The sequence below is a fragment of the Hypomesus nipponensis genome, chromosome 23 (assembly GCF_054491055.1).
Source record: "Hypomesus nipponensis isolate SF chromosome 23, ASM5449105v1, whole genome shotgun sequence".
In the NCBI taxonomy this organism is placed as follows: domain Eukaryota; kingdom Metazoa; phylum Chordata; class Actinopteri; order Osmeriformes; family Osmeridae; genus Hypomesus; species Hypomesus nipponensis.
The window spans coordinates 5,341,955-5,365,627 of NC_140383.1; the positions used below are offsets into that span (position 1 = coordinate 5,341,955).

At 41.6% G+C, this 23,673-nt stretch overlaps 4 protein-coding genes across 10 annotated transcripts; 3 read left to right on the forward strand and 1 right to left on the reverse strand.

The window, feature by feature from the left end:
• The first annotated feature begins 1,164 nt into the window (after positions 1-1,164).
• Positions 1,165-4,996, forward strand: LOC146233759 (leukocyte cell-derived chemotaxin 1-like). Of its 2 annotated transcripts, none has more exons than XM_084689334.1 (7): positions 1,165-1,267; positions 1,460-1,597; positions 2,287-2,430; positions 2,540-2,653; positions 2,848-3,001; positions 3,617-3,807; positions 4,323-4,996. In XM_084689334.1, exons 1-7 carry the CDS (start codon positions 1,202-1,204, stop codon positions 4,545-4,547), a joined length of 1,032 nt encoding a protein of 343 aa, XP_084545460.1. In that variant the 5' UTR covers positions 1,165-1,201; the 3' UTR covers positions 4,548-4,996. The 2 variants fall into 2 exon arrangements, with proteins under 2 accessions (XP_084545460.1, XP_084545461.1); XM_084689335.1 differs by having other exon boundaries at positions 2,290-2,430.
• Positions 4,997-11,320: 6,324 nt separating this feature from the next.
• Positions 11,321-15,056, reverse strand: ednrbb (endothelin receptor type Bb). Of its 3 annotated transcripts, none has more exons than XM_084689474.1 (9): positions 14,940-15,056; positions 14,228-14,287; positions 13,589-14,070; positions 13,352-13,464; positions 12,921-13,125; positions 12,442-12,582; positions 12,169-12,302; positions 11,972-12,080; positions 11,321-11,624 (listed from the first exon to the last, which is right to left on the reverse strand). In XM_084689474.1, exons 3-9 carry the CDS (start codon positions 14,018-14,020, stop codon positions 11,484-11,486), a joined length of 1,275 nt encoding a protein of 424 aa, XP_084545600.1. In that variant the 5' UTR covers positions 14,021-14,070; positions 14,228-14,287; positions 14,940-15,056; the 3' UTR covers positions 11,321-11,483. The 3 variants fall into 3 exon arrangements, with proteins under 3 accessions (XP_084545600.1, XP_084545599.1, XP_084545601.1); XM_084689473.1 differs by lacking the exon at positions 14,940-15,056 and adding an exon at positions 14,387-14,667; XM_084689475.1 differs by lacking the exons at positions 14,228-14,287; positions 14,940-15,056 and having other exon boundaries at positions 13,589-13,611; positions 13,925-14,065.
• Positions 14,672-18,706, forward strand: LOC146233761 (glutamate-rich protein 6-like). Of its 3 annotated transcripts, none has more exons than XM_084689470.1 (13): positions 14,672-14,929; positions 15,169-15,229; positions 15,394-15,527; positions 15,638-15,726; positions 15,830-15,952; positions 16,074-16,211; positions 16,468-16,628; positions 16,935-16,996; positions 17,131-17,273; positions 17,531-17,610; positions 17,728-17,883; positions 18,056-18,284; positions 18,451-18,706. In XM_084689470.1, exons 1-13 carry the CDS (start codon positions 14,776-14,778, stop codon positions 18,694-18,696), a joined length of 1,776 nt encoding a protein of 591 aa, XP_084545596.1. In that variant the 5' UTR covers positions 14,672-14,775; the 3' UTR covers positions 18,697-18,706. The 3 variants fall into 3 exon arrangements, with proteins under 3 accessions (XP_084545596.1, XP_084545598.1, XP_084545597.1); XM_084689472.1 differs by having other exon boundaries at positions 18,056-18,254; XM_084689471.1 differs by having other exon boundaries at positions 15,833-15,952.
• Positions 18,707-19,255: 549 nt separating this feature from the next.
• LOC146233762 (uncharacterized) lies at positions 19,256-23,634 on the forward strand. Of its 2 annotated transcripts, none has more exons than XM_084689478.1 (13): positions 19,256-19,624; positions 19,712-19,763; positions 19,922-20,058; positions 20,171-20,256; positions 20,402-20,536; positions 20,641-20,778; positions 21,321-21,391; positions 21,530-21,597; positions 21,775-21,917; positions 22,076-22,155; positions 22,787-22,942; positions 23,060-23,288; positions 23,368-23,634. In XM_084689478.1, the coding sequence occupies exons 1-13, from the start codon at positions 19,393-19,395 to the stop codon at positions 23,617-23,619; spliced, it is 1,779 nt and encodes a 592-aa protein (XP_084545604.1). In that variant the 5' UTR covers positions 19,256-19,392; the 3' UTR covers positions 23,620-23,634. The 2 variants fall into 2 exon arrangements, with proteins under 2 accessions (XP_084545604.1, XP_084545605.1); XM_084689479.1 differs by having other exon boundaries at positions 21,530-21,588.
• The last annotated feature ends 39 nt before the right edge of the window (positions 23,635-23,673 follow it).

Below are 23,673 nucleotides of genomic sequence, written 5' to 3' on the forward strand. Positions count from 1 at the left end.
ATAACCTAACTCAGTCTGCTCAGTGCTTTCCCGCAAATTTGGCTTGAGAGGATGATGCAGTATGCAACTCTAACAATCACACCTCCAATGAAAATAAACACAGGGCAATCTCATGTTTCCAGCCTTCGGGATTTATTCCACCTTCATTTGCACTCACCGTTTTGAGTAGCTAATGAAATGTTCTTACTAGTTGAATATTTTTTGTAAGGTCGAAAAATCACTTCACCCCTCAGATTGGCAACAGCTTACCAATCACCCTTGGGAAATGTGTCCGTCTACCTGTTTCCAAGCAACTGTGGCTCCGGCTGTTCTCATCCAAATGTTAGACGAAGCAGCTCTACGGCACCTTTTGTTCAGCTTTTTGTTGTTTTATTTCCAAAACAGTAAAGTCTTATTTTTGAGTTTTAAAGGGAATCATAGTCAACAGAACTGACACCGACAGTTCATAAACCACACCTGGTTGAGAAATAATTTATAGGACAATTTATCAGTGTGTTGCTATGTGTTGTGTGTTGCTGTGTGTTGTTTTTTGCGTTCATGTGTCTGGGGTACGTGCGCGTGTGCGTTCCAAAACATTGTCTGAAAGAACACTGAAACCGACAGCTTCCTGTGTTAAAAGCAGCTATGTGCACTGTCAGCTACTGTGCCGCATGCACTACCAGGCAGGTCAAGGGACTGGTGTGTCTAGGATGAAGGGCAAAAGGGCAGCAGTCGTCATTTCGAATTATGTATGTTTGGCTGATGATGGAGGTGGTCAAATTCACACCTATGCAGTTAGAGATGCACTAAATGTGTGAATTGGAGCAAAAAGGTGACAGTCCCTGGCTGCAGATCTGGCAGATCTGTATAGAACTAAGTATGTTGTAAGCTACCTGTTATTCTGGGGTTTTTTGTTCTCAGGGTCATGTCAACAAAGTTCTACCTTAACAGGAATGTGTGAAAACACTTGTGATGGGCTATACTAGAGAGAACACTAAGGGAAATGCACCAGTGTTTATCTGTCTGACGTGATGGGCTTTAGGCTTTGAGTTAAAGGCTTGTAACATCCGTGCACAAATAGCCACAGAAATCCTGCAACTATGAATTCCTACTTTGTTCCGTCAGTTGCACGTCACTCTCACCTTAATAACGAATCTTGGCCTGTGTTGATTTACCGGCCGAAGAGTCAACATCAGTGGCTAAAATACTTACAGACAGCATCATGAGAGAGACATCGGAGAAAGTAGCTACTGCTGGATCGCAGGATTTCGAGCAATGCATGCCACCGGTAACTAAAATTAAACTGATTAAACAAAAGTTACGTTCTAAAATGAATTAAGAGTTGTTAAAGCTTTTGTCAGCTAGATCAAGTCGATTTGCACAGTTGTAGGCCTAGTCCTATTCTGAATTGACATCACGATGCACAGCTTGTTGTTGTTGCCTTTACTGTTGCTCATTCCGAATTCTAACCTTTGCAAAGACATACAGCGGGACACGGTCTCCCGCCGCATTTGGTCGTCAACTGTGGTTTGGTGGTGCGGCTCTCGTTATCGGTGCAATACTGATGTTTTGCGGAGCCATCGGAGCTTTCTACCTATGGAAAGGAAGTGACAGAAGTGTAAGATACCTTATCTATTACTAGACGTATAAAAGTATGCATGCTGAACTGACAGGTAAGGTTACTTTGACTCATATCTTCTTCTGACACGAAATACTTTTGAAGGCTAGTTTAGTGGTCTACGTGAAACCCTGGGACCAAAAGGTGTAAGACTAGTAACCTCCTCCTAATGATCACATTCAGTTTGCGTACAGCTCTAAACAAGTATACGGTATATTGTATATAAACATATATTACTGACATTTTACTGACTAAGACCGTATTCGCTAAAATGTATTTTGAGGGCTATCTTGAATAGACCCACAATACTTTGATTTGTTTTATCTTTCAGTGACATTAGGAATATGAATCACTCCAGCCAAAGTTCTCTTTGTGAATAATTTTGGAATGCAACTGTGGTCTGTCTCATTAAAGGTGCTTGAATATTTATTTGTGTTCTAATGAGCTCACCTGTAGGGCAAACATCTCAGGATAGATTTCTGTCAAGGTCTGCTCTCTTCCACCAAGGTGCTCTATTCAAATCAACGGTGATTGGACGGCCCTTTTAAGTGTAGCATGGGAGAACACTCAGGATGCTCAACTGTATCATGGGAACTGGGTTCAAGACTGCAATTGTTGCTATACAGTAGTTTGCAAGTGTTAAAATCAATGCATGTGCATAACTTTTTAACATTTGACTTTGATCGTAGCAGGTGTACAATGTTCGCTATAGCATGAGCATTAATGGAAAGGTAAAGGAGGGAACCATGGAGATCGATTCAGATAATAACCTCGAAAGGTTTCGAACTGGCAGTGGGAGTGACGAGGCCGTGGAGATCCATGACTTCCACATTGTGAGTCTTTATTTCCCCACCTCCCAGTAGGCCACAGGAGACGAGGCATGTGCTTAGGAAAGTAGCAAACTTGTGAGTGTTAACAGGCCATGTCTGTAACTTGATGCAGGGAATCACTGGAATACACTTCTCTGGAGGACAGAAGTGCTATATTAAATCACAAGTCAAAGCCAGCCTTCCGGACGTGGACTCTTTTAACAAGCAGTCATTGATGTTTGACCTGGTACCGTTGCTCTGTGGACATTCATGATATGATACTAGAATTTTATTAAACACATGTTGATATTCCTAACTACATAAGCTTTTAGTATATTCATTAACCTGCATTAATACAGCATTATATAGCTCATGGAGAAATGATGCCCATATCAATGCCCTTGTGAGGTTGGACTCATTAAGTCTCTCTTATGGTGCCAGACGGATGAGATCATGCCAGTAAAGTTTGACGATGAGTCTCTTATCTGGATGGCTGCGGACCACCCTCTGAAGGACACCAGTTTTTTGAGCACCACCATCCTGGACCACTGTGGAGGACTGCCCATCTTCTGGCTCCAACCAACCTATCATAAAGGTACTGTCAGGCCAAAGTGTCCTAGAGTAGAATACACTGGTTTAAATAAGCCTAAATACAAAACTTCCTACCTAGTAAACAGTATAGCAACCATGACAATTTCCTGCTAGCACGCGTAGCTATTCAGGGATTTAATGTCGGCGTAGCGACGGACGCGTCCTTGCTTCGGAAAGGCATTGTGACGTCACGTAGGACAGTATTTGGCCCTAGGACACTATTTGGCCCGACAGTACCTTTCTCCATTTTATTACTATGATAAGAGTGTGGAAATCCTCCCAAAATATGAACTGACACTTGTTATGCACCTGACCTGTTTGCTTTGCCTAGAAGATTTGTCTCTTCTTTAAGGGTCAGTGGTGTACTGCACAGGTTGTTACACTTTAGGGTTAGGGTTAACATCGTAAACTCGCTTTCTGTATACAGACTTACATACAAAAACTCCTGTGTCACATTAAAAAGCAATGATCTTGAAATATGCAAGAAATCTTGATATCGGTGCAGCTAATTCAATTATTCAGCAGAGTGGAGGCTATGGAGGAGGGTGCTCTCTGGGCATGTATGGTGTCTGGTGGATGTTGACCCAGTACCCATGTCCCCATGTGGCTGCCTGAACAGATGGGGAGAGGAGAAGGAGAGACACCCAGCGTGCCAAGCGTCAGCTTGACATGGAGGAGTTTGAGACTGCTGCAGAGGAGAGGAACACCGTGGGCCGTGCGGAGAACAGCACCTCCGAAAGGGCGGTGGAGGATGAGGGGGGGTTAGCGTCCGTTGTGGGGTCAGGCTTCAACCCAGAAAACCCCTATCATGTAACTAAAGAGAGTTTTTGTCACTGCAAGTGTTGATTGCAAGACAGTAACATTTTCCAAATTAGATATTTAATTCACATGAACTTGTATTCAAAGCCTGTAAGCTACCCCTAAAGAAATTCATTATGAATTCATAACATCTCAATTAAGTACAAGTTTACAAATCCCATTCCAGGGTAAACTATATAATACATTCACATAACTTAAAATTCAGCACAACAGCTGTTATAAAGAAGTTTGCAAATCAAGCCCACTCATCTACAGTAGGTGTTGTGGGTGAGTAGGTGTTAAATTAACAGCTGCAATTTCAGGTCACAAGCAGAGGTGATAACTGCCATCTAATGTTTATAGCCCTCTTTCACGAAAGGGTGAGAGAATTGCTTGCTGCAATTAATTAGCTTGATAAAGCACTGAACTACTTTTGTGAGTGAATAAACAGGCTTTCTTAGATAATTAAGTCAGTTTTGGATAAACTTACCTTCACAAACATGAATTATGTACCTCTTGTTCCACAGCGCAGTCAGGAGGGAGACGAAGGCTCCATGACCTTTGACCCCATGCTGGACCATCAAGGGATTTGCTGCACGGAATGCCGACGCAGCTACACCCACTGTCAGAGGATATGTGAGCCCCTGGACGGCCACTGGCCCTGGCCTTACAACTACAGAGGTTGCCAGGTAGCCTGCAGAGTGATTCTGCCTTGCCGTTGGTGGGTGGCGCGCATATTAGGTATTCTGTGAGGGCATACCCTTTTCTCCTCCTAAATGGACCAATTAAGCCAAATATGCCAAATGTCTTTAGTTACAGCTCGAAGTTAAGGCTCTAAGTTAAGGCTCCACCATGGTGTATTTATATGCATATATTTATTTTGTAACATGGTGTTTGGTTGTAAATACCTGATGTAGCAGACAAGTTTAGCTTGTTAGCATGTAACAGGGACCACAGAGCATTAGTGAGAATCTGCCAGCTAGGACAAATTTACACCTGGACCCTTGAGACAATATTTAGCATATAAAACACGTACTCTCTTTCAGCAGGCTGAGAAAACAGACTTTGGAGAGAACAAGTAAGAATCCCAGTTGGTAGATTTAGATTTAGATTTGCAAGTAACCACATACACTATTAATCTCTGTCTTTTACAAAAACCATTAACTACATACCAATGCTTCAAGTACTGTGCTGTATTTGATGGAACGTATGGAAATGGGTACAAAGGCTATGCGAATGCTTAATAAAGATGATGTACATCTTACATGACTGCATGGTATGCATACAGTAATGACAAGTACAGTACACAGTGTTCTTCATGTCCTGGAGATCAATCCATTTTAAGTCATTTTGTTTTTTGGGGGTCTGCTGGGTCCTTCAGTACAAACTGATGTGACAGCAGTGGTTACTACAACTCCCACTCACAAACCAACACCAGGTTAGGGCAGTGCCATTTGTGCACGTTGACATCTCCATTGATGTGAACTAATGTGAGATGAGTGTCAGAGCATCCGTGAGGGACAGTATAGTAAAAGTGACATTTCAATAAAAAACAAGAGCAAAGGGGAAAGGCTAAGCCACCATGTAACATAATGACAGAAAAACCATCCCAGCTTGCATTTGAAAAAATCATTTTTACTTTGATTTCTTTTTATTTGGACTGTTGTAATGCTGCAATTTCCGCTGGGATTAATATGTACCTACCCAAAGACCCACCCACCTACCTACTTTCCTATATTGTAGCACACATCTCAGACATTTCTTCTATCTTCTTCTATCTGAAATAAAAAGAAATCAGATCCATATCCGTATCATTTTCCAACTCCCTAAATAATTGAAAAGGGCCACATTGAGATCAAGCTGATCTGACACAGCAGGACTCACGTCCATCAGAGCAAGAGCAACATGGCATCACAGTGCAGCTGCCTCCAGAACCGCATCGAAGGCGACGAGGAAGTGTGAAGGAACATCACAAAGAGATGCTTGTCTCCATGCGAGGAGATCTCTCCTGGTTTTTCATAGGGGTTGAGGTGCTTATCACATCTGCAGTGCTGATAAGACAGTCCCTGTGCCTCCGTAGGCTATATAATATTAATCCCCCTCCCACGTCTGCAGATGCACTTAAAGGAAGGTGACAAGCATGACATATCCAGGACCTCCTGATGGCTCGTGCTCTGGAGTGCAGCCGCTAAAAGAGCCCCAAGTACCCTGAAGTGATGTAAATTTGCAGGGGGAGTCCAATTTCCATCACAGCGCTGTCACTGTCATGGTCATTAAACTAAATCAACCCGCTGTGTGTCACACGGCTCCCATTTTAAGGTCCCCTCAATAATGGAGTTATACTTGGACTGCAGATTGCAGCACCACGTCGAATCTCTGACCTGACAGCCAGAGCAAGACTAGGCAAGACCGCACTTTATTTCATCTTTTCAAATCCCAGCCTGATGCTGTATGTGAAAGCAAGAGGTAGCCTGAAATGTTTAATTGATCATTTTGACCCCATTGGATCTCAGAATTGTCTCAACGGAAATTCGGTGTCATAAACGATGGTCCTCAAGTAATTCAGACCTGAGTAAATTATTGTATGTCCTGTTTCTGTCAGCAGTTTCCTCCCTACTCTTCTCTTGAATATATACTATACGACATGGAACTAAAAACAGAGAACTACACCTGACTCCAGCCAGACACAAGAAGAGGAAAAACTCACAAAGAAGAAAGGAAAAACATCCCCAGAAGCAACTAAAAAAAAGCCATTTAAACTGAGAAAAATCCATTGCCCAGAATAACAGAAGTTTGGATATCCTGAGGCCGTGTTTTTGAAAAACTTGTTTCCTTTTGCCATCCCCCTTCTAAAGAGAGAAATGTACCCCTGTTGAGGGGAAGAGACGAATGTGTTGGAGAAGCAGCTCCAGTGTGGGAGACAGTGGCGCCTTTTTGTTTGTCTCACCACTGGAGCCATGCTTACCCAGGGAGCCCTGCAGGCCAGGGAACAAACAGAGCTTTGTGAGCACTGACCCGCTGTGCCCAGCAGCCAGACTGCGAACCTCCACTCCTGTGCTAATGGGAAACCATAGACAAGGAGTCCACAGCTGCCCGGCGCGGGGGAGAGCTCTGCTCGCTTCTCACATCCACCTGTGCTTTCATCACTGTCCATCAAAACAAGGACAGGCTGGCAAGGTGCTGCAGTCGCCATTGGTGAAGCCGCATGACCACAAGCTCAAATTGCTCCTATTTTCTCGGAGGGTTTTAACTGGCACCAACACCAATCTCCATCCTATAGAGCAGACATGCCTTAGCCTAATGATTTATTGTTGCACATATAGTCTGACTAATCAAGCTTCCACACTCAATGGATCTCACCATGAATACATGGGAATATAACCTGTCTGAAAACTGCTTGTTTGAGCCTTTGAGGCATTAGCAGCGTGAAGTGAACCACTCGTGCATGCACTCTCTACATTTGATTGCATGTTTGCCATTACAGTCAGACATGAATAGAATAAGCAGGAGTGACAGTTCGCTTTGCACCTAAACCAGTACACAAAAAACCTTTTAGGCCTGCTCATTATGTTTTTACGCTAGAGAGCACTGAAATGCTTTTTATTGTTGCTGGCATTTTCAGAAAATCCTGTAACACAAGATGAATTTTGCCATGGAAATATCAACATAGCCGACTACACTTTTTTTGATCCTTGTCCTTGGTATGGTTGGAATGAGCATGGTTTTGGTACATGGATTAAATGCTTTTTAATCCCATGGTCCAGTAACCACTAGCAGCTCTGCCCAGTAGTCTGATTCTCCCTGCTGTTTGCCAGTCTCTCTCTGAAGTTTTCCTGCCTCAGGCTATGATGCCAGCCTTCTCTCTCTTATTTAGTATGCAAGCCCCAAATGCCCATTAATTAAATGCCTGCTGGTTCGGTTCAAGGAGTCCAGCCTTGTTTATTTCAGTGAGTTAAACTGTAAATAGCTTATATTGATCTGCTTGCGTCCAGAGAAATATATTAGTACTGTAAGAAATGAAACATGGTTGAAATCATCCCTGTTTCCAGCATTACTCTGTGAATGTTGTCCCTTCTTCACTACTTGGACTTTGCCTGTCTTGCTCAGTGAATTTGTTTCTCTTGAACGTTAAACCTTTGAGTAGGTGTAGTGTAGGTGTAAACTGGCCATTGTAGAGCATTGTGTATGATTTGTGGCGGGGGCCTTTATAATAGGAATGGCTGTGCGGGTGGGAGTTTCCAAACAGCAATGTGACTTCAGAGAAGTCAGCAGCCAGTGGAATAGCGTTGACTTGTTTGAGGGAGGTTTAAGTAACCAGCCAACAGATAAAACACATTCAGCTTCATTTTGGTACCACCATTTGTGGTTGTTAATTCTACAAAAATAAGGAAAAAAAATATTTTCTGTGAGTGACAGTTCCAACGAAGGTGCAATTTAATGTGATTGTTTTTGTGGGCTTCTCAGTGTTCTAACAACTCCCCTCTGTTTTTGCCTCCTGTTCTGTATGTGCATTGGCAAAAATCATCACAAAAGCTAGCTCCTCCGCACTAATGTCAAGAGGCTTACACCATGAAAGCACAAGTTGTCTAAAGTGTTGCTGGATGTACTGACAAAGTTTATGAAGAAGAAAGTAAATGTGTTTTTTTTAATCCTCTGCAGCACGTGCAACAATGAGAGCCTTGGTGCTTAGATATGCCACCCCAGGGGCAGGCGCTGTACTTAAGGATTACAACAGCCTCATTATCTTCCTCAACTCACATCAGATCCTAGAAGCAGTTTGTCACAGGCAGACTCCTCTCTGCCAGTAGGCATCAGACCAATCCTCCTGCAACACTACTGTACATAATTGCCATATGGACAGCATTTTGAGCCAGACTGAAGACTAAAAAGCCCTCCAGACAGATTCCCCAGATAACTAAATGAATATTTTATCTCATTTCCATCTAATTTGCACCAAATTATTATACAGACTGAATTTTTAAATTAATTTATAGAACAGATCAAACACAGGTTTATACTTTGATTTCTGGGAGCCTTTATTTTGATAATTTGCAAGAATGTTTTTCATGCCAAAACCTTTTTTTTTTGATCTTCTAGTATTCCCTACGTCAATATATAATGATGCACTATAATAAAACATACAGCAAATTAATAACTGTCACTGCACATGAAATACTTGTCTGGGCTGTGTGAGTGGTTGCAGTGAACAGTCCCTTTACCTGCTACCCTGCTGATTAATTAATTTCACAGTGTTTAATTAAACCCACAGTCTGGGGAGTCTTGGCATCTGCATGAGGAGTCCTATCTGGGTCTTGTGTGTTTAGAGATTACTCAGAGACGCTCTCAGATAACTGCTCTCACACAGAAGTTGACACTGACGTCAGCCACTCTGGGGACCGAAGACCATGATTGTCTCAATGTCATATGCCAGTCATGAGTTCACACTGCAGGGAGGCATGGTAGCACCACACCATTTGTTAGCAGTTGTTACGATGTGTACTGGCATTTGCTGTGTCAAAACAATGCTCAGCATTTGGTAAGTAGAAAGACATAGACAGTAGTCAAAAGATAAAAATAAAAATCCATGACAATGAATAAAAAGCTGATTGTTAAAACCACTGTTATATGGGGATAACCCGAAAATAGACCTGTCTAGCAAAACATTATAATAATCTTGTATAGTCGTAATGCTGTCACCAACGACTTCAACGATTTTATCCAAAATTTATATTATGCTTGGATGAGATGTTCTAGTTAATATTCGGCTAGATCTCAAACAACACAAATAGATTGTGTTGCAAAGCTGCATCTCAGCAGGGCTGTACCAGCAGGGCTGTACCCATTCACTGTAGGAGAGGACAGAGAACAGAGTTTGAAGCAGTAATAAAGATGTGTGGGCTGGAAAACATGACGCTGACTTCCTGTATTTGCATTTTTTCTAAAGACTTTAATTACCAACATCCACATCATGAACGAGATGTTCAAACGAGCTTGTAATTGCGTGATTACAATTGTGATTTCGCTAACAAACGCAGTGATTAAATCATTTTGAGGATTCAGATTATGAACATTGATGTTAAGAGCACGGAATTTGTTTTTCATTTTCTTTTGAGGCTTGTCTCACCTCTTAAATTAATTAAATTGAATTAATCTTCAGCGCAACCTAGTGGTTGGTCAGTGGATGCGAGCAGAGGCGCGAACAAAAGAGAAAAACAAGCATATTTACACATTGTGAATATTTTTTTCATATCGGTTCAGAATTCAAATGTATGAAAGTATATAGGTTTGTTTCAAATATGTATGTGTTAGATGATGGATTTGATATTGGGTTGATGATTAAAATGTACATTAAATCACTTATTTAAAATCAATTGCTTTAATTAAGTCTTGCATGCAATTTGTATTACATGCAATTGTCTCTACCAAAATACAAAAAATGTACACACTTGCAGTACAAAAACCCATTGAGTCATTTTGAAATGTCCTTTCTTTCTTACATTCTGATTACAATCCGTATTGAAATACTATTTTCATAAAGAATTGAAAATGAGAATCCTTTCTTTTTATAGGTTCAGAACTTCATGCCTGGATCAAAAATAAATCCATAGATTGATAAGGGGAGGTGGAGGAAAACCTTGTCATCTTTGCTTGCCTTGTCCTGTGACAGCGAGACCTATCAGGTAGTCAACTCTCCCCCTCCCTCACTTCCTTCTGACCTCATTCTGTCATCTCCGTTTTCCTCCTTTCCCTCTCACAGGTCTTTTATAAAGTGTCTCCATGCATTACACATTTAACAATGCATTAAAAATAGGCCACCATCAATCAGTCATTCAGCAGTGAAGACAGAATCCACCAGTGGCTTCAATTTGATATTTTTTCCCTGTGATTGTGAACTCTGGCAAAGGCACAACACACGCATATTACATCAATGTGAGTAGGAAGCTTTGTCAGTCACTCTCAGATTGGCAAATGCACATTTATGTCCCAATCATTTTCTGGACATTTTTCTGGTATTAGCATGAACAAATGTAAACAAAGAATTTGATTATGTTTAGAGCTATGTATAGATTATCATTAGTTTGATATTTTGAGGTGCTGTGACATTCCTGAGAGACTGTGTTGTATATGAACCTAGAAGAAAAAAAGCGATCTCCCTTTGTGAATTGAGGTTTTCTAAGTAAACAACTGCTTAAAACAGCCATTTCAGAGCTGTCATATGTAAGACAAGGTTTGTTGTTGTCAAAACATGAGGTAATGATTTGGAGTGAGTCAAGGCCTGGGGGGCAATAGTCAGAGGAGTCTCACTCTGTCTGCATTGCTCATGCTAAAAGCAGATGTTCTATTGACAACAGTCTCTCAACAGACACTGACTCAATGGTACTTTTGTTATCAATTACAACTCACCATTTCCTAAGCCTGGAACAGATGTCTAATGAGCAAACTTTGCGAGGAACAGACTACAATACACATCAGGCACATAAACTCTACATAGTTTTAATAAGTTGCTTCATAATTAGTGGTCAAATATATCACAAAAAAACATTAACACAATTAAATTAAATAAGTCACTGACAGTATCATCTAGATGTGATTTAAAGTCCCATTGAGGCTTCCCTCAAATAATAAAATCACATCCCAATACAGTACCACACTGTGAGACAGTATAACACTTCAGTAGAGCGTATCTGTCATGTCAAACATTCCAGTGTTCTCTGTGCTTTGTCGTTGCCGTTCTCAGAGCCTGGCTCGTGCACCTTAGACTTCATGATAGACTGCACCTCATCATGCATCACTAGTCCAGGTGGTGTGCACCAACAGAACAGACATGCCTGAGGGATAGAAGCACACACTGTAGGTCTGAGGATGACAGCACACACCTCATCCGTTTCACGTTAACAGGATCCGTAGATGACAGTAACAAGGCACAGTCCACTACAGAAACTCTTCGCCTGTGAGTGCACTCTGGGTCACCGGTCAGGCTCGTGTTTGACCTTTGATCCCTGTTTCCCAGGGATGTGAATCTGTCTCGAGCTATTGTCCACAAAGGTTAAGTTGTTAAAGGTCACAGTGTGAGAGTGGACCCTGCAGCCTGTGCACACAACATGTATTGCAACTGTCATATTTGACCTGGCTCTATTAGGGGTCATTGTGTCATGTGGACAATTTCAAATCTTACCTTGAAACAAGTTTGGAACTTTTTGCTGACCATGTACAAAGCGATCGGGTTGATGCATGAGTTTACTGATGCCATATTGATGCCGATGTAGTCCAGGACAAGAAAGAAACTGCGAGAGACAAGGATTTGGGTACAGTCACTGACATAATGGACAAATACCCTCATTGATGACTGTGTTGGGCATGGTTCTAGCATACCTCAATAACTGACACCTGTTGGGATCCTTCGCATCATATATGGTTCGTTTTAGGATTCTGCTGAGGTACAGAGGTAACCAACACACAGCAAACACAACCACCAGGCAGAAGACAGTCCTTGCCACTTCTCGTCTCTGAAAAAAGAAAAGAGTAAAAGATTTGAAAGATTTTACTGTATACACAATGGTAGTCATTCATATGTGCATATTAAATTATAATGGATGCATAGAATTCACAGTTACCCAGCTTTTCGTTTAATGGGATCAAACTGACCTGTTTGGTGTGGTCGTTGATTGTATTGTCTGTCTTCTTCAGTATTTTCCTGCTCATCATTGCATAGAAAATGGCTGTGCATGCCAGTGGCATGCAGAAGTAGAATCCAAAGAGCCACCAGTCTTTGACTGCTTTGTAAAACTGCAAAACAATACAAAGATAAAGTCATGGTGTCTGTTAATAAGGCAAGCTACTCTGCTGATATAAGTCAATGCATACACATTCATAGTGTGTAAAAGTCACATTTTGGACATGAGAAATAGAAAAAAAATCTCTCTATATATATAAGGAATGACTGAGATTTACTAAATAGAAAATGAGCTGTCATTGACAGCATAAATGACAGAATTCTTAATTTGTATTTCCCTTACAAGCTGCATACCCTGAATTTGAAATCAAAAGACAAACAAAATCAAACACATACAGCATTGACCTGTTTGTTGTATTAGCTTAGCATTTTGTGAGGACTGACATGTTACCTGCATGAACTGTGTTGTCTGCATGGGATGAAGCAGGCAGATTCTCAGATGCTGTCCTTTATAGTCCATTGTTATCATATCAAAGCCAACAACTTCAGGCACAGCCAGGATGGTTGACACAACCCATATCAAAATTATTTCTATTGCTGTCCACATAGACACTCCGATGCCTTTGATTTGAGTCCAGGATGCCACGGCTCGATACCTACAAAATCAATAGTGGAATTATGAGGCTAGACTGGCTCTCGTCCATAACAATCAAACAAAACATCACACAATCAAAGCAAAACATTTCATGGCCTTGCACAAAGATAAATCTGCTTGGATAAATGTAGACATCAGCAGACAACATTACAGGATAGAATGTTGGTGATCATGAGAGAATTGTATCTGTATTCTGTCTCTGACAGTCGAGGAAATTAGACTCTTACCTGTCAATGCTCAAAGCACACAAGCTCAACACAGTAATTCCAACGCAGGTTTTCTGTATAAAAGGCACCAGTTTACAGAGCACCAAACCAAATGGCCAATCCTCAGCTATCAGCTAAGACAAGAGAATAAATATTGTATTGTTATTGCTTCAATTCCAAAGTTATTGACAAAAATGTATGTAAACATGTGCAATGTTAATGCAGTAATAAAAATGAAAATCACCACTTCCAACTTACCCTGTAAGTATTGACTGGGATATCTATCAGAATGTGCATTAGGTCTCCTAAAGCAAGGCTGGCAATGAGTATGTTGGGTCCACTTCTCATACATTTGTTTTCATGAATGATTTTCAATAAGGCTGAATTTCCCACTATACCAACTGTAAACACTAGGAAGGACACTACAGTATTTATATACTTGAATGTGCCTCTAATTCCAGCAGAATGTAAACACATTGGAGGGAGTGATGTTTTCTTGCCTGGACCTTGAAATACATGGCTATAGTTGTTAGATTTAGAGTTTTCTGGCATTGCTGAAACACCAGGAGATGTTGTTTCGAAGAGTTCAATTACAGGGAATGGTTGTGAATGCTGATCATTGGTCTCTGCAGTGACTGGGATCATTCCTTTAGCGAGCAGTAGACAGACAGTGAGAGCTACAATCCCCATTGTTGATGATTTCCTCAAAAGGCTGTAAAATGTTTCCTCAAGGCACCAAGCTGGAAATGAGAATGGAAATCATTAAAGCACACATTCCAGCCTTGAGAGCTACCAAAACCTAATCAAGCAGAGCTTAGGTTTATTGATCACAACAAGAAGCAAGGATGTTTATCTGTTAAACTATTGATATAAAACTTTGAAAATGTGTCAGTTTACCTTCAAACAGATTGATTCAGCTTCCAACCACATCAGATGCTGCAGCCTGCTGTCTGGAACCTAAACATGTATCCATGAAGGAGGATTTTATAGCATGAGATTTTATTGGAAACGTTACTCATGAATCTGTCACTGAAATCACAGCCCTAGGCACATTACATTGGATAGATACTGAAGTTTGTTGACTACCACTTTGCATTGCATCATTGTCCAGGTATTCATCAAGTTGAACAGTTTTTTTTAACTTCACGAAAAAACGAATCAGGAGCAAGAAAATGCTGTTCAACAAAGGCCTACTGTATTTTATAACTAAATCAGTAAAATTATTTTATCCAAGATAAATTCATACAGGAACGTCGAGTTTTTGGTTAGAATGAAAACCTTGTTCTAAACATAGATATATATACATATCTATGGTTCTATACTTGTCGTTTTTTAATTAACTGTTGCTATGTAACAAGTCTATTAGCAGACGCCACTTTGGTTAATCTAAAATAACACATGTGAACAAATCTAACGAAGTCAAGACTCAGAGATTGACTGTCAGAATGAGTCAGTCGCCATCAAGCCGTTCAGATGCTGGTGCGCCAAACTGTAAGCAGCATGACATCGCTGACCTTCCCGACTTTCAGCCGCTGACGGATAAAGTGCAAAGGCACGAGACGCAAATATCCTTTGTCGATCCGCAAGACCCAATCACAGGTAGGCCTACCGTATTGTAACCGAAAGTCACCCATCGTTTTCTGGCAAGTCTGAAATAGCACCAGATTATATCAGGAAGGTTACTAGTGACAATACCACCCTCCTCAACAACGGCCACTTGGTAAAGGTGGGTTAGCTAGCCTATAAAATAAGTGTAGTTATAGCCTACTATTAAAACAATTGTGATCTAAATGTTGATTATTATATCATAAAGCCTTTATAACCTGTTTTTGCTACAGTGGGGGAGAAAGGACAACAAAGCCGTACCAGGTCTCTGCGATCGAATCAGAAATCAATAATGTAGGACATTATTTAGGTTTAATGGTTTAGACCAATGACTTAAGGGAATTCATTTTCTTCTAAACTAATGATTTAGAACTAATTAACAGGGTGAAACATATGGAAATTATGTTCTTTAAAATGTTTGCACGACTTAGAGACCTCTGTGCTCTTACCCTGTCCAGCGTGACTAAAAAAAATATCTCACCGGAGTGCATTGAGGTTCACGCACTGGACGGCAGAGCAATCACCATAGTGAGCACCAACACTCAGACAGACTGGGAGTGGGTGGAGCAGAAGCTCTCAGACAGCTGTCAAGGTAGTCACTGTCAGACTGTTTGGGTGCGAACGGGTCACTCCTTTCTACAGCTCTCTCTGGATGACTCAACATCTGTCAACTCCTCCACTTAATTATTTCTCTTTGAATAGTTCAAAGTAAAATCGAGAACTTTGAGCCAGAGCCCGAAGAGAAATTGCTGACACACTTGGTGGAATGGGTCACTACTCCTGATACAGAGGTACAGTTGCAACATGGTGGTAACAGAGTACAACTTCAAACTGGCACTGTACATGACACAACAGCAGGTAAACATTCTAAAAAATATGTTGTTTATTTGTAAGAAGGAAGAGACAGATGTGGATGTTGCAACTGGGGATGAGAAGTATGACATACCAGTCGTAGGGCCCCCCAGCCTGCTGGCGTATAAGCCAGAGTCTAAACAACCCTGCGTTCTCTTTAAAAAGGTAAATGAAAGACTAAATTGCATATCATTGTCATTATAAATCAGAACATACTTATCACAACCAATTATTTTGTAGAAATACAACAGAGATTGTGGACCTTGCCTTTTCATTTACTATGCAGGTGCTAGATGTGTCCACTACTGATTCTCCAAGGAAGCCGTCTGAAGGGGAAGAGTTTGTTTTGTGTGACTACTGCCAACAGGCCAGTAAGCCCTTTATAAGTCGAGAGGAATTGGAAAATAATCCTGACCTGGAGTTGGTAAGTGCTGCTTGTTTCTTTCAGACTATACATTTAAAGCAAATCAATGCAAGCCACAATGGTTCCTCCAAGGCTTTTGATCTCATTTTCGGTGAGAGACTGGAATGATTAAATTCTCTCTTTTTTCCACGTAAGACTCTTGGTTCCGATCACATGCTGCTAAGATTGTAGATATGAATTGAATTAAGAGCTCTCTGACTGCCACCCATAGAAATGCTTTGATGTGATCTTGCTATTTTCTTTCCTCCAATCCCAGCTCTTTTGCTGTGAGCGGGCAGTGAAAATGAGGGAGTTTCTGCTGGAAAAGGAGCGAGCATTAGCTGCTGTTGAGGCGAACAGGAAGATTGATGTGGGCCCGCACCCACCCTTCATGAGCAAGAAGGAGAAGAGAGTCGCAAAGGAGCGGGCAGACCAGAGGTGAGAGGGTCTAATTGATGTTGTGCCCTGTCCATTTTGATGCCAGCTATTTGAACACCATGCAGCCATTGGCTCTACTTCTGTGATAAAAGGCCTCAGCCAACTTTGGTGTAATTGGTCCTCCTAAATCCAAAATGTTCAGTGCGCAGAGGGAACTACTTTTTCCGTCAAAGTTTTGCAAAAAAGAAGGTGGCTTGGGATCTTTATTTTCTGCCGTTTGCTCTTAAGCCTAGCCGTGTAATGTCTAGCCCTCTCCTTCTGTTGGTGGAGAAATCAACATCCATTTCAACTCATTTTTCGCTTTAGGTTGCGGGAATGGGAGCTTCAGAGGGTACAGAAAACAGGCAATCAGAATCGATTTTTCTCAGGTAAAAGTCAATCTTTGAACTCTCACAGGAATTAGGCAGACTATATAAAATGGTTATAAATGATGGATGTGATATTGAGCATATATCTCCCAGACTAAATGTCAATACTCTGGCATTTCCCTCAATCTTCGCAGGTGGACTTCAGATCAAAACCATCACCTACAGATTGTCCAATGAGGTTTGGATTTTTCGCGAGGAGCCACATTTCCCCTACATGGATATCATAGATACCTCAAACTTATTCACCCTTCAGAAGGAGACAGATGCACAGCATAGGGTATGAATCTGTGCCAACACACTGTCAACAATGCCCAGATACAACCCAAGGTCTCTTTTCCTATGATACGTCTGTGAAAAGGAATCAGAAAGGTCTAACCAAAACGACAGTTCATCCGCTTCTGCATTGAGCAAAATTATAATCCTCTAGGCCAAGGGATGTTGCAGGACAAGGCCAGTGTGATTGGAGTCTGATGAGTGTCTTTCATGAAAGGCTGTATCTATAACGAGTGAGACATATTTTGGTTTGGGCTCTAGAGAAAGCATGTGATTTTAAGGCTTTATCCAGATGGCAAACCTTTCATCGCTTTATACCCAGATGGAACGGGTAATGTGTTGTATCCTTTTAATTAGACTTAATGAAGAGAGCAAGCCTGTGTACCTCAGAAATACATAACAGGAGGCTTCACCACTAACTTCATGATAAGAAACAATGTTTCTTAATGGAGATAAAGCTATCCATCGGGAAAGGCTGCTATCATAATCTCCTCTGTGAAAGCTACTGACATCACCTACATTATCATGGAGGACAAGGACTCTGAACCCAAAATGCTTGCCATTTTGACTACAAAGAGTCAGTCTACATGCTATCACCCCAATGGACTCGTATGGTAAAATATTGACACACATACAAAACAGATAAGACACTGTTCAGATGAATATAACCTATTTATTATGGACTGTCATGTTTAGACTTTGTGTGAACAGTACAGTATGTGGAAACAATACTGAATGTGTAAACAGTACAATAGACAGTACAGTGTGTATAATCTGTGTTTCAAGGGTGAACCTGACTGCAGTTGGAGGCTGCTGTTGCAGCGAGACAGGGGCTTTGAGACGCCGCTGGAGTTGGTTAGACCTTGAGCCTCAAATCCAAGCCCCTCCTTTCCAGCCTATCTGTCTAGGTCTGAACTCCAATGTCAGCCTCCGCATTCAGACACAGGACCGCATCTTCCTTGCTTTCTCGTCACGTCAGCACAGAGTGCGTTTTAATGTTGGTTCCAAGCTCAAGGTTGGTTGCTATGGTAGTAAATTGAGTTTGCGGCGATGACAGCCTTTTTAGCCATTGCAAGGGACAGCATTGAAAACACGTTTTAACAAACAGATAGATGGAACTGTGTTGCTGTCCATAGACAAGCTCCATTACAAATGGTCTGTTTTTTTTTCCGTCAATGCAGCTCACTCATCCAGAGGGCCTTCTGATGCCGGGGCCAGACACCCTGCAGAGACATCTCCAAATGAAAAGCCTGGAGATTTACTCTCTGCTGGACCGGATCCAGACCTGCATGGCCTACCAGCACTCTGAAAATCCCCACCACATTAAACCCCAGTACAGCCTTATTGCCCAGATGCAGAGGCTTAGGAGGCAAATGGAGAAACCGAGGTCTCCTCAGAGGACGAAAGCACTGATGGCCTCGAAATAAATCTAGAATGACTGCAAATAACCTCCTCGTTGTTTTTTTTAACTTCTGTTATCTTCTGAATAGTTGTAGGAATGAAGTAATCCATTGGATGATAACAAAAAATTTAATGTAATCTTTAAACTTTTTGGATTACTGTGAAATCAAACCATCAAAAATATTGCACCAAAGAAAATTGATACAGCTACAAACATGTCAGTTCCAGCAATATTATTTTTTCTCTTTAAACATCTTAACGCATTTTCACTGAAATACATTCGCATGTTTCGGCATTTACAGTTGGTTTACACCTACAAAAACAGTACTGGCACAAACTACAGGTAGTGTCTATTCTAGTGGGAAGATTATTTTGTGCGCATTTTTGTTGATTTAGTTCTTGGCCACAAGGAGGATTTTGGTCTTGTAACACAAGAGGAGCACATACTCAGAATGTCCATCTTCCATTTTCAATGTTAATAAAAAGGAATCAAAACTAGGATAGATTTTTATGAAAATATTTAATTTTCACTGTAACAGTTTTATGTAGCCTAAAGCCTATGTTGTGTTGACATGTTGACGTTCATGTTGCTATGACAGCAGAAGGCACCAACATGCAGCTGCCAAGAAAACAAACGGAGGTCGTAAACTTGGACAAGTTGAGAAACGTAAACTTGTCTATAACTCTGAAGTACGGTTTCAAGCATTTCATTCATTGTTGCAATGAGTCAACGGTCCAGCTGTGAAGATGAGGAGGGACCACCGTCGTCATTAGTTCACACTAAATCATCATCTTCTCTTGAACTCACCGTTGAAAACGTGCAAGAGTTGGAGCAACAGATCGATGGTACAGGTTCGCTTTACAGCAGCAGTTGCAATGTTGAGTACTATGTTGAAAGCACTCAGCATTGTAGCCAAATGGACGGGGAGACCGACAAAGTCTGCGTGGGCGCAGGTAAGCCTTTTGTTACTCATTGGTGACTGGCGCAAAGTCGGCACAGAACAGTAACCAGCAAATGCGTTCCTTTTAACCTGCCCTTAGATGAGAAGTTCCAGATAGACTTGAGGACAGGCGCTCAGAATATAAACTCAAGGTTTGCAATTCAGCCATTTTTTGTAAATGTAGGATTGGTAAATGTAGGCTATAGCCATTGATACAAATTAAATAAAAAACCCAACAGTCAGAAGTTTCTCAACAATTTTATTATTTGATAAAATGACTTAAAGTTAATCGTTATCATGGAATTCTAAGGGCATCATCCAACGGAGATCTCTCAGAATATGAGGAGGTCCATGCATTTGATGGCAGAGTTGTCATCAGAGCAAGCACCAAATCGCAGACTGACTGGGATTGGGTGGCCAAGAGCAGTAGGAACAAGCTTCATACACGTACGACAGCAGGATGGTCGACTCGCGTGACATATGAAAGTTCTCAAAGTGTGTGTATTAATAAACATATTGTTGTTTATTTTATCACTTCACTCTATTTCTCCCTTTGCAGATGATCAAACTGTCAAAAACGTTTCAAAACCAGTAGAGGAATCCTTGACCATTCCACACGCTATAGAAACCGCCCCTAACACCCAGGTACAGTACACAGCTATTTCAGGTGACAAATATAATCTAGACAGCATCTTATTTGTTAGTTTATTTGAGTACTTATTCACACTGAGCATTAGTGACACTTCCTAGAACATTTAATAAATCATAAGCTGTCATTGTTTTGCCTCAGACTCTTCTGGAGACAGAAGGATCTGCGGCGGTGCAATCTCTAAATAACAGGGTGGCGGACATGACAAGCAAGGTTCCCTCGGGTCGTCTAGCGGTCCAAGGAGAACACAAACAGTCTCCCCCCAGTTGTGACATGGTAAAAGACCAAAAATCAGTTTGTGATAAGTGCAATTAAGCTCATTCAACTTTTATGACATTGCATTTGTGATCTCAACAGCTCTCTGACTGACATGCTTGCAGATTGCTGGAGTATCTAGCTCGGATTCCGCAGGAGACCTGCTGGAGAACAATCTGGACTCCATCCCCTGTGAGTACTGCCAGCAGTTCCAAAAACCTGCCGTCCTCAGAGACCAGATGAAACATTCAACACCAGAAGAGGTGAGTATCTTCCTCTTTCAAGTTTGTACTTACCTATAAAAGCGACTGTTTTATTATCGTAGGTACACTTGTCACATGTGCAAGAGACCATGAGATGGCTCTGTATACTCTGGATACCAACAGTATAGTTGTTTTATGTGAAAAGGTATCGTGCACATGAAAAAAAAGTGGATTTCTCTTAGATAGAAAAGCTCTAAGAATGCATTGAACCACATTAAGTCAGCTTCATTTTCCCAAATGTATTAGAACAGCACCATACACAAACATCAAAGTCTCAAGTGGAGCTAGAAGTGGAGCCACTGTAAAAGTTGCCTTAAAAAAAAATAATCCAGCAGGATCATAAAATAAATAACTCAACAGAAAATAAACAGAACATCTACAGTATATATAATAAAACAAATCGCAATGTCATTATCATATAAGGCTACAGAGCAATGTCTAGCTGTGCCTCTCCAGGGTCTGACTGGGTTTTGCCTCCCAGTTGTTCTGCTGGGAGATGTCATGGAAGTTCCAATCAAATCAAAGCAATGTTTTTATTGAAGGAAGAAGATATTACCATGGATACCATCTCTCACCTTCCATTCAAAGGAGCACAGGATCTGGCCGAGCAAAGGTCAGCATCAGTGGAGACTGTGACTGATGCAACGCTAAATGGTTCTAAATCCAAGACTGTAATTCATTGTAATGTTAGAGGAAGTGCGTTAACTCATTGCAAGAAGCTAAATGGTGCTCCTCTTGCAACAAACCTCAGGCTGAAGGAATGGGAAATACAGAGGACACAGACAGGATCATCTAACTGCACGTGTTCAGGTAGAAAAAGTTAGTCCCCCACTTAAATGAACTCAGTTTTGAGAGCACTAGTACATTCTGTGCTTAACATGCTTTTATCCTCTCATGAAATGAAAACATTGGCTAGAGCAGGGACAAACATCTTTGACATCTTTCTGCTTTTATTGATCGTCTTTCCTCACCGTGTTAATGCTTTTAACATTGCAGGAGTTGAAGCAAAGTTGCATAACACCATCTGCTATCGACTCTCCAACGAGGTGTTCACTGCTGAGAGGTGTTCACTCGCTGAGATGAAGATCATTAATCCTCCAGACACTGTCACCCCGCTTGAGGAGGAACAAGGACACAAGGTAAACTGTTAATGACCGTCTCCCACTAATCAGATTAGGTGAACAAATACCAGAGACCTTCTCACTGAACAAACTGTATAGTGCAAAGATGACATGGTTATATTGATACTGTCAGTCTGCATCTTGTGTCATTGCATCAAACCACTTTGGTCCCACAGAAAAGGGACACACTTATCAGGCTCTATGACAGTGGTCAAACGTTTCTCACAATATTCCCAGATGGGACGGGACAGGTTTTGTATCCTTCTGGAGAGCATTCTAGGGATGTGTGAAGTGTCTTACAGATACTGTGGCAACCACTGAGTGGAACAGGGGTGAGTTGTACACAGCTTAGAAATGGACACTCGTTCCAGAGGCAAGTTTAAGCACGGCAAGTGCATTTAATACCAAAAGGTTTTCGAACCCAAGTACCAAAACTATATAAGAATTTCTTCCAGAGGATCCTCTTCGTCAAGAGGATTATCCAGGAATCTTAAAATACTCCTTCAATCGGGTTACATCTGTCTACAGATGTCAGAACAATGTTATCAAAACACATTTGAATTCTGCCAGAGTCCAGCTTGCACCAATCACACCACGAGCTCAAACTCACCTGCCTGTGGAATCCCGTGCCTTTTATCGCTGTTGTCTTCCTGCCGCTGTCTCCCATCAGCTGACTTGGAAGCGGGAAAAGGGAAAAATGTGTCTATAATTCGCTCAAGCGTCTGCATGAGTTATTGTCTGTGGTGCTGATGTCCTTCTCTCCCCCGCTGGCTCTGGGGCTGCCACAATACACGTGGGCCATTGCTGTACTCAAGATTTTATGAGATGAGATTTCATTTTACGTTGTTGAAGATTTTAGTATAGCAATTCCCTGAATGATGCACCAGCTATCCATCTGGCAGGCTTGCCATTCTCATTTGTGCCGTGAATGCTGTCGATTTCACCTATGTGATATTAGCGGATAAAGCTCTCCAATCAGACATCAAGGCGATATTCACCTCTAAGGGCCAGTCTACCTGCTATCATCCAAATGGCCTTATATGGTATGTATTGAGTAGGCAAGCTGATGCATAATTTACACATTTCAGCCTGTCAGCCTCTGAATGTTCTGCAGTAGATGCAGTATGTTAGTTAGTACCTGACCAGTTGGGTTTTGCCAGGGTGAACTTGACACCGTTGGGAGGCACTTCTTGCAGTGATACAGGGGCTTTGAGAAGGCGCTGGAGTTGGACTGACCATGAACACCATGTCCACGCCCCTCCCATCCAGCCCCTCTGTCTCACCCTGAACCCCAACATTGAGATCCGCATTCAGACCCAGGACTGCATTTATCTCACCTTCACCTCTCACAAATGCAGTGTGCGTCTCAACGTGGGGTCCAGATTCAAGGTGAGTTATAATGCCTTTGTCATAAGAATAACAATGCTTCAATGTGATTAGGTATATCATGATCTTGTTCATTTTACAGCTGGATCCAGATGAAGGCCTGATGTTGCCAGGACCAGACTTGATCCAGAGGCACCTCCAGCTGAAGAGTGCCGAGATCTACTCATTTCTACAGAAAATCCAATCCATCATCACCTACCAACAGCCACTCAGCCCACGTAAACTCACATCCCAGTCCAGCCTTATCTCCCAGCTGGAGATGATGAGGACTGCTATGTACAAAAGACGTGCTGCCAAGAAATCCAGGGTCCTAGTGTCCACCAACTCCCAATAATGTAACACTGAACAGAAAGCTTCCTTTTGTAGCCTTCACAAAAGGTTATCGAAA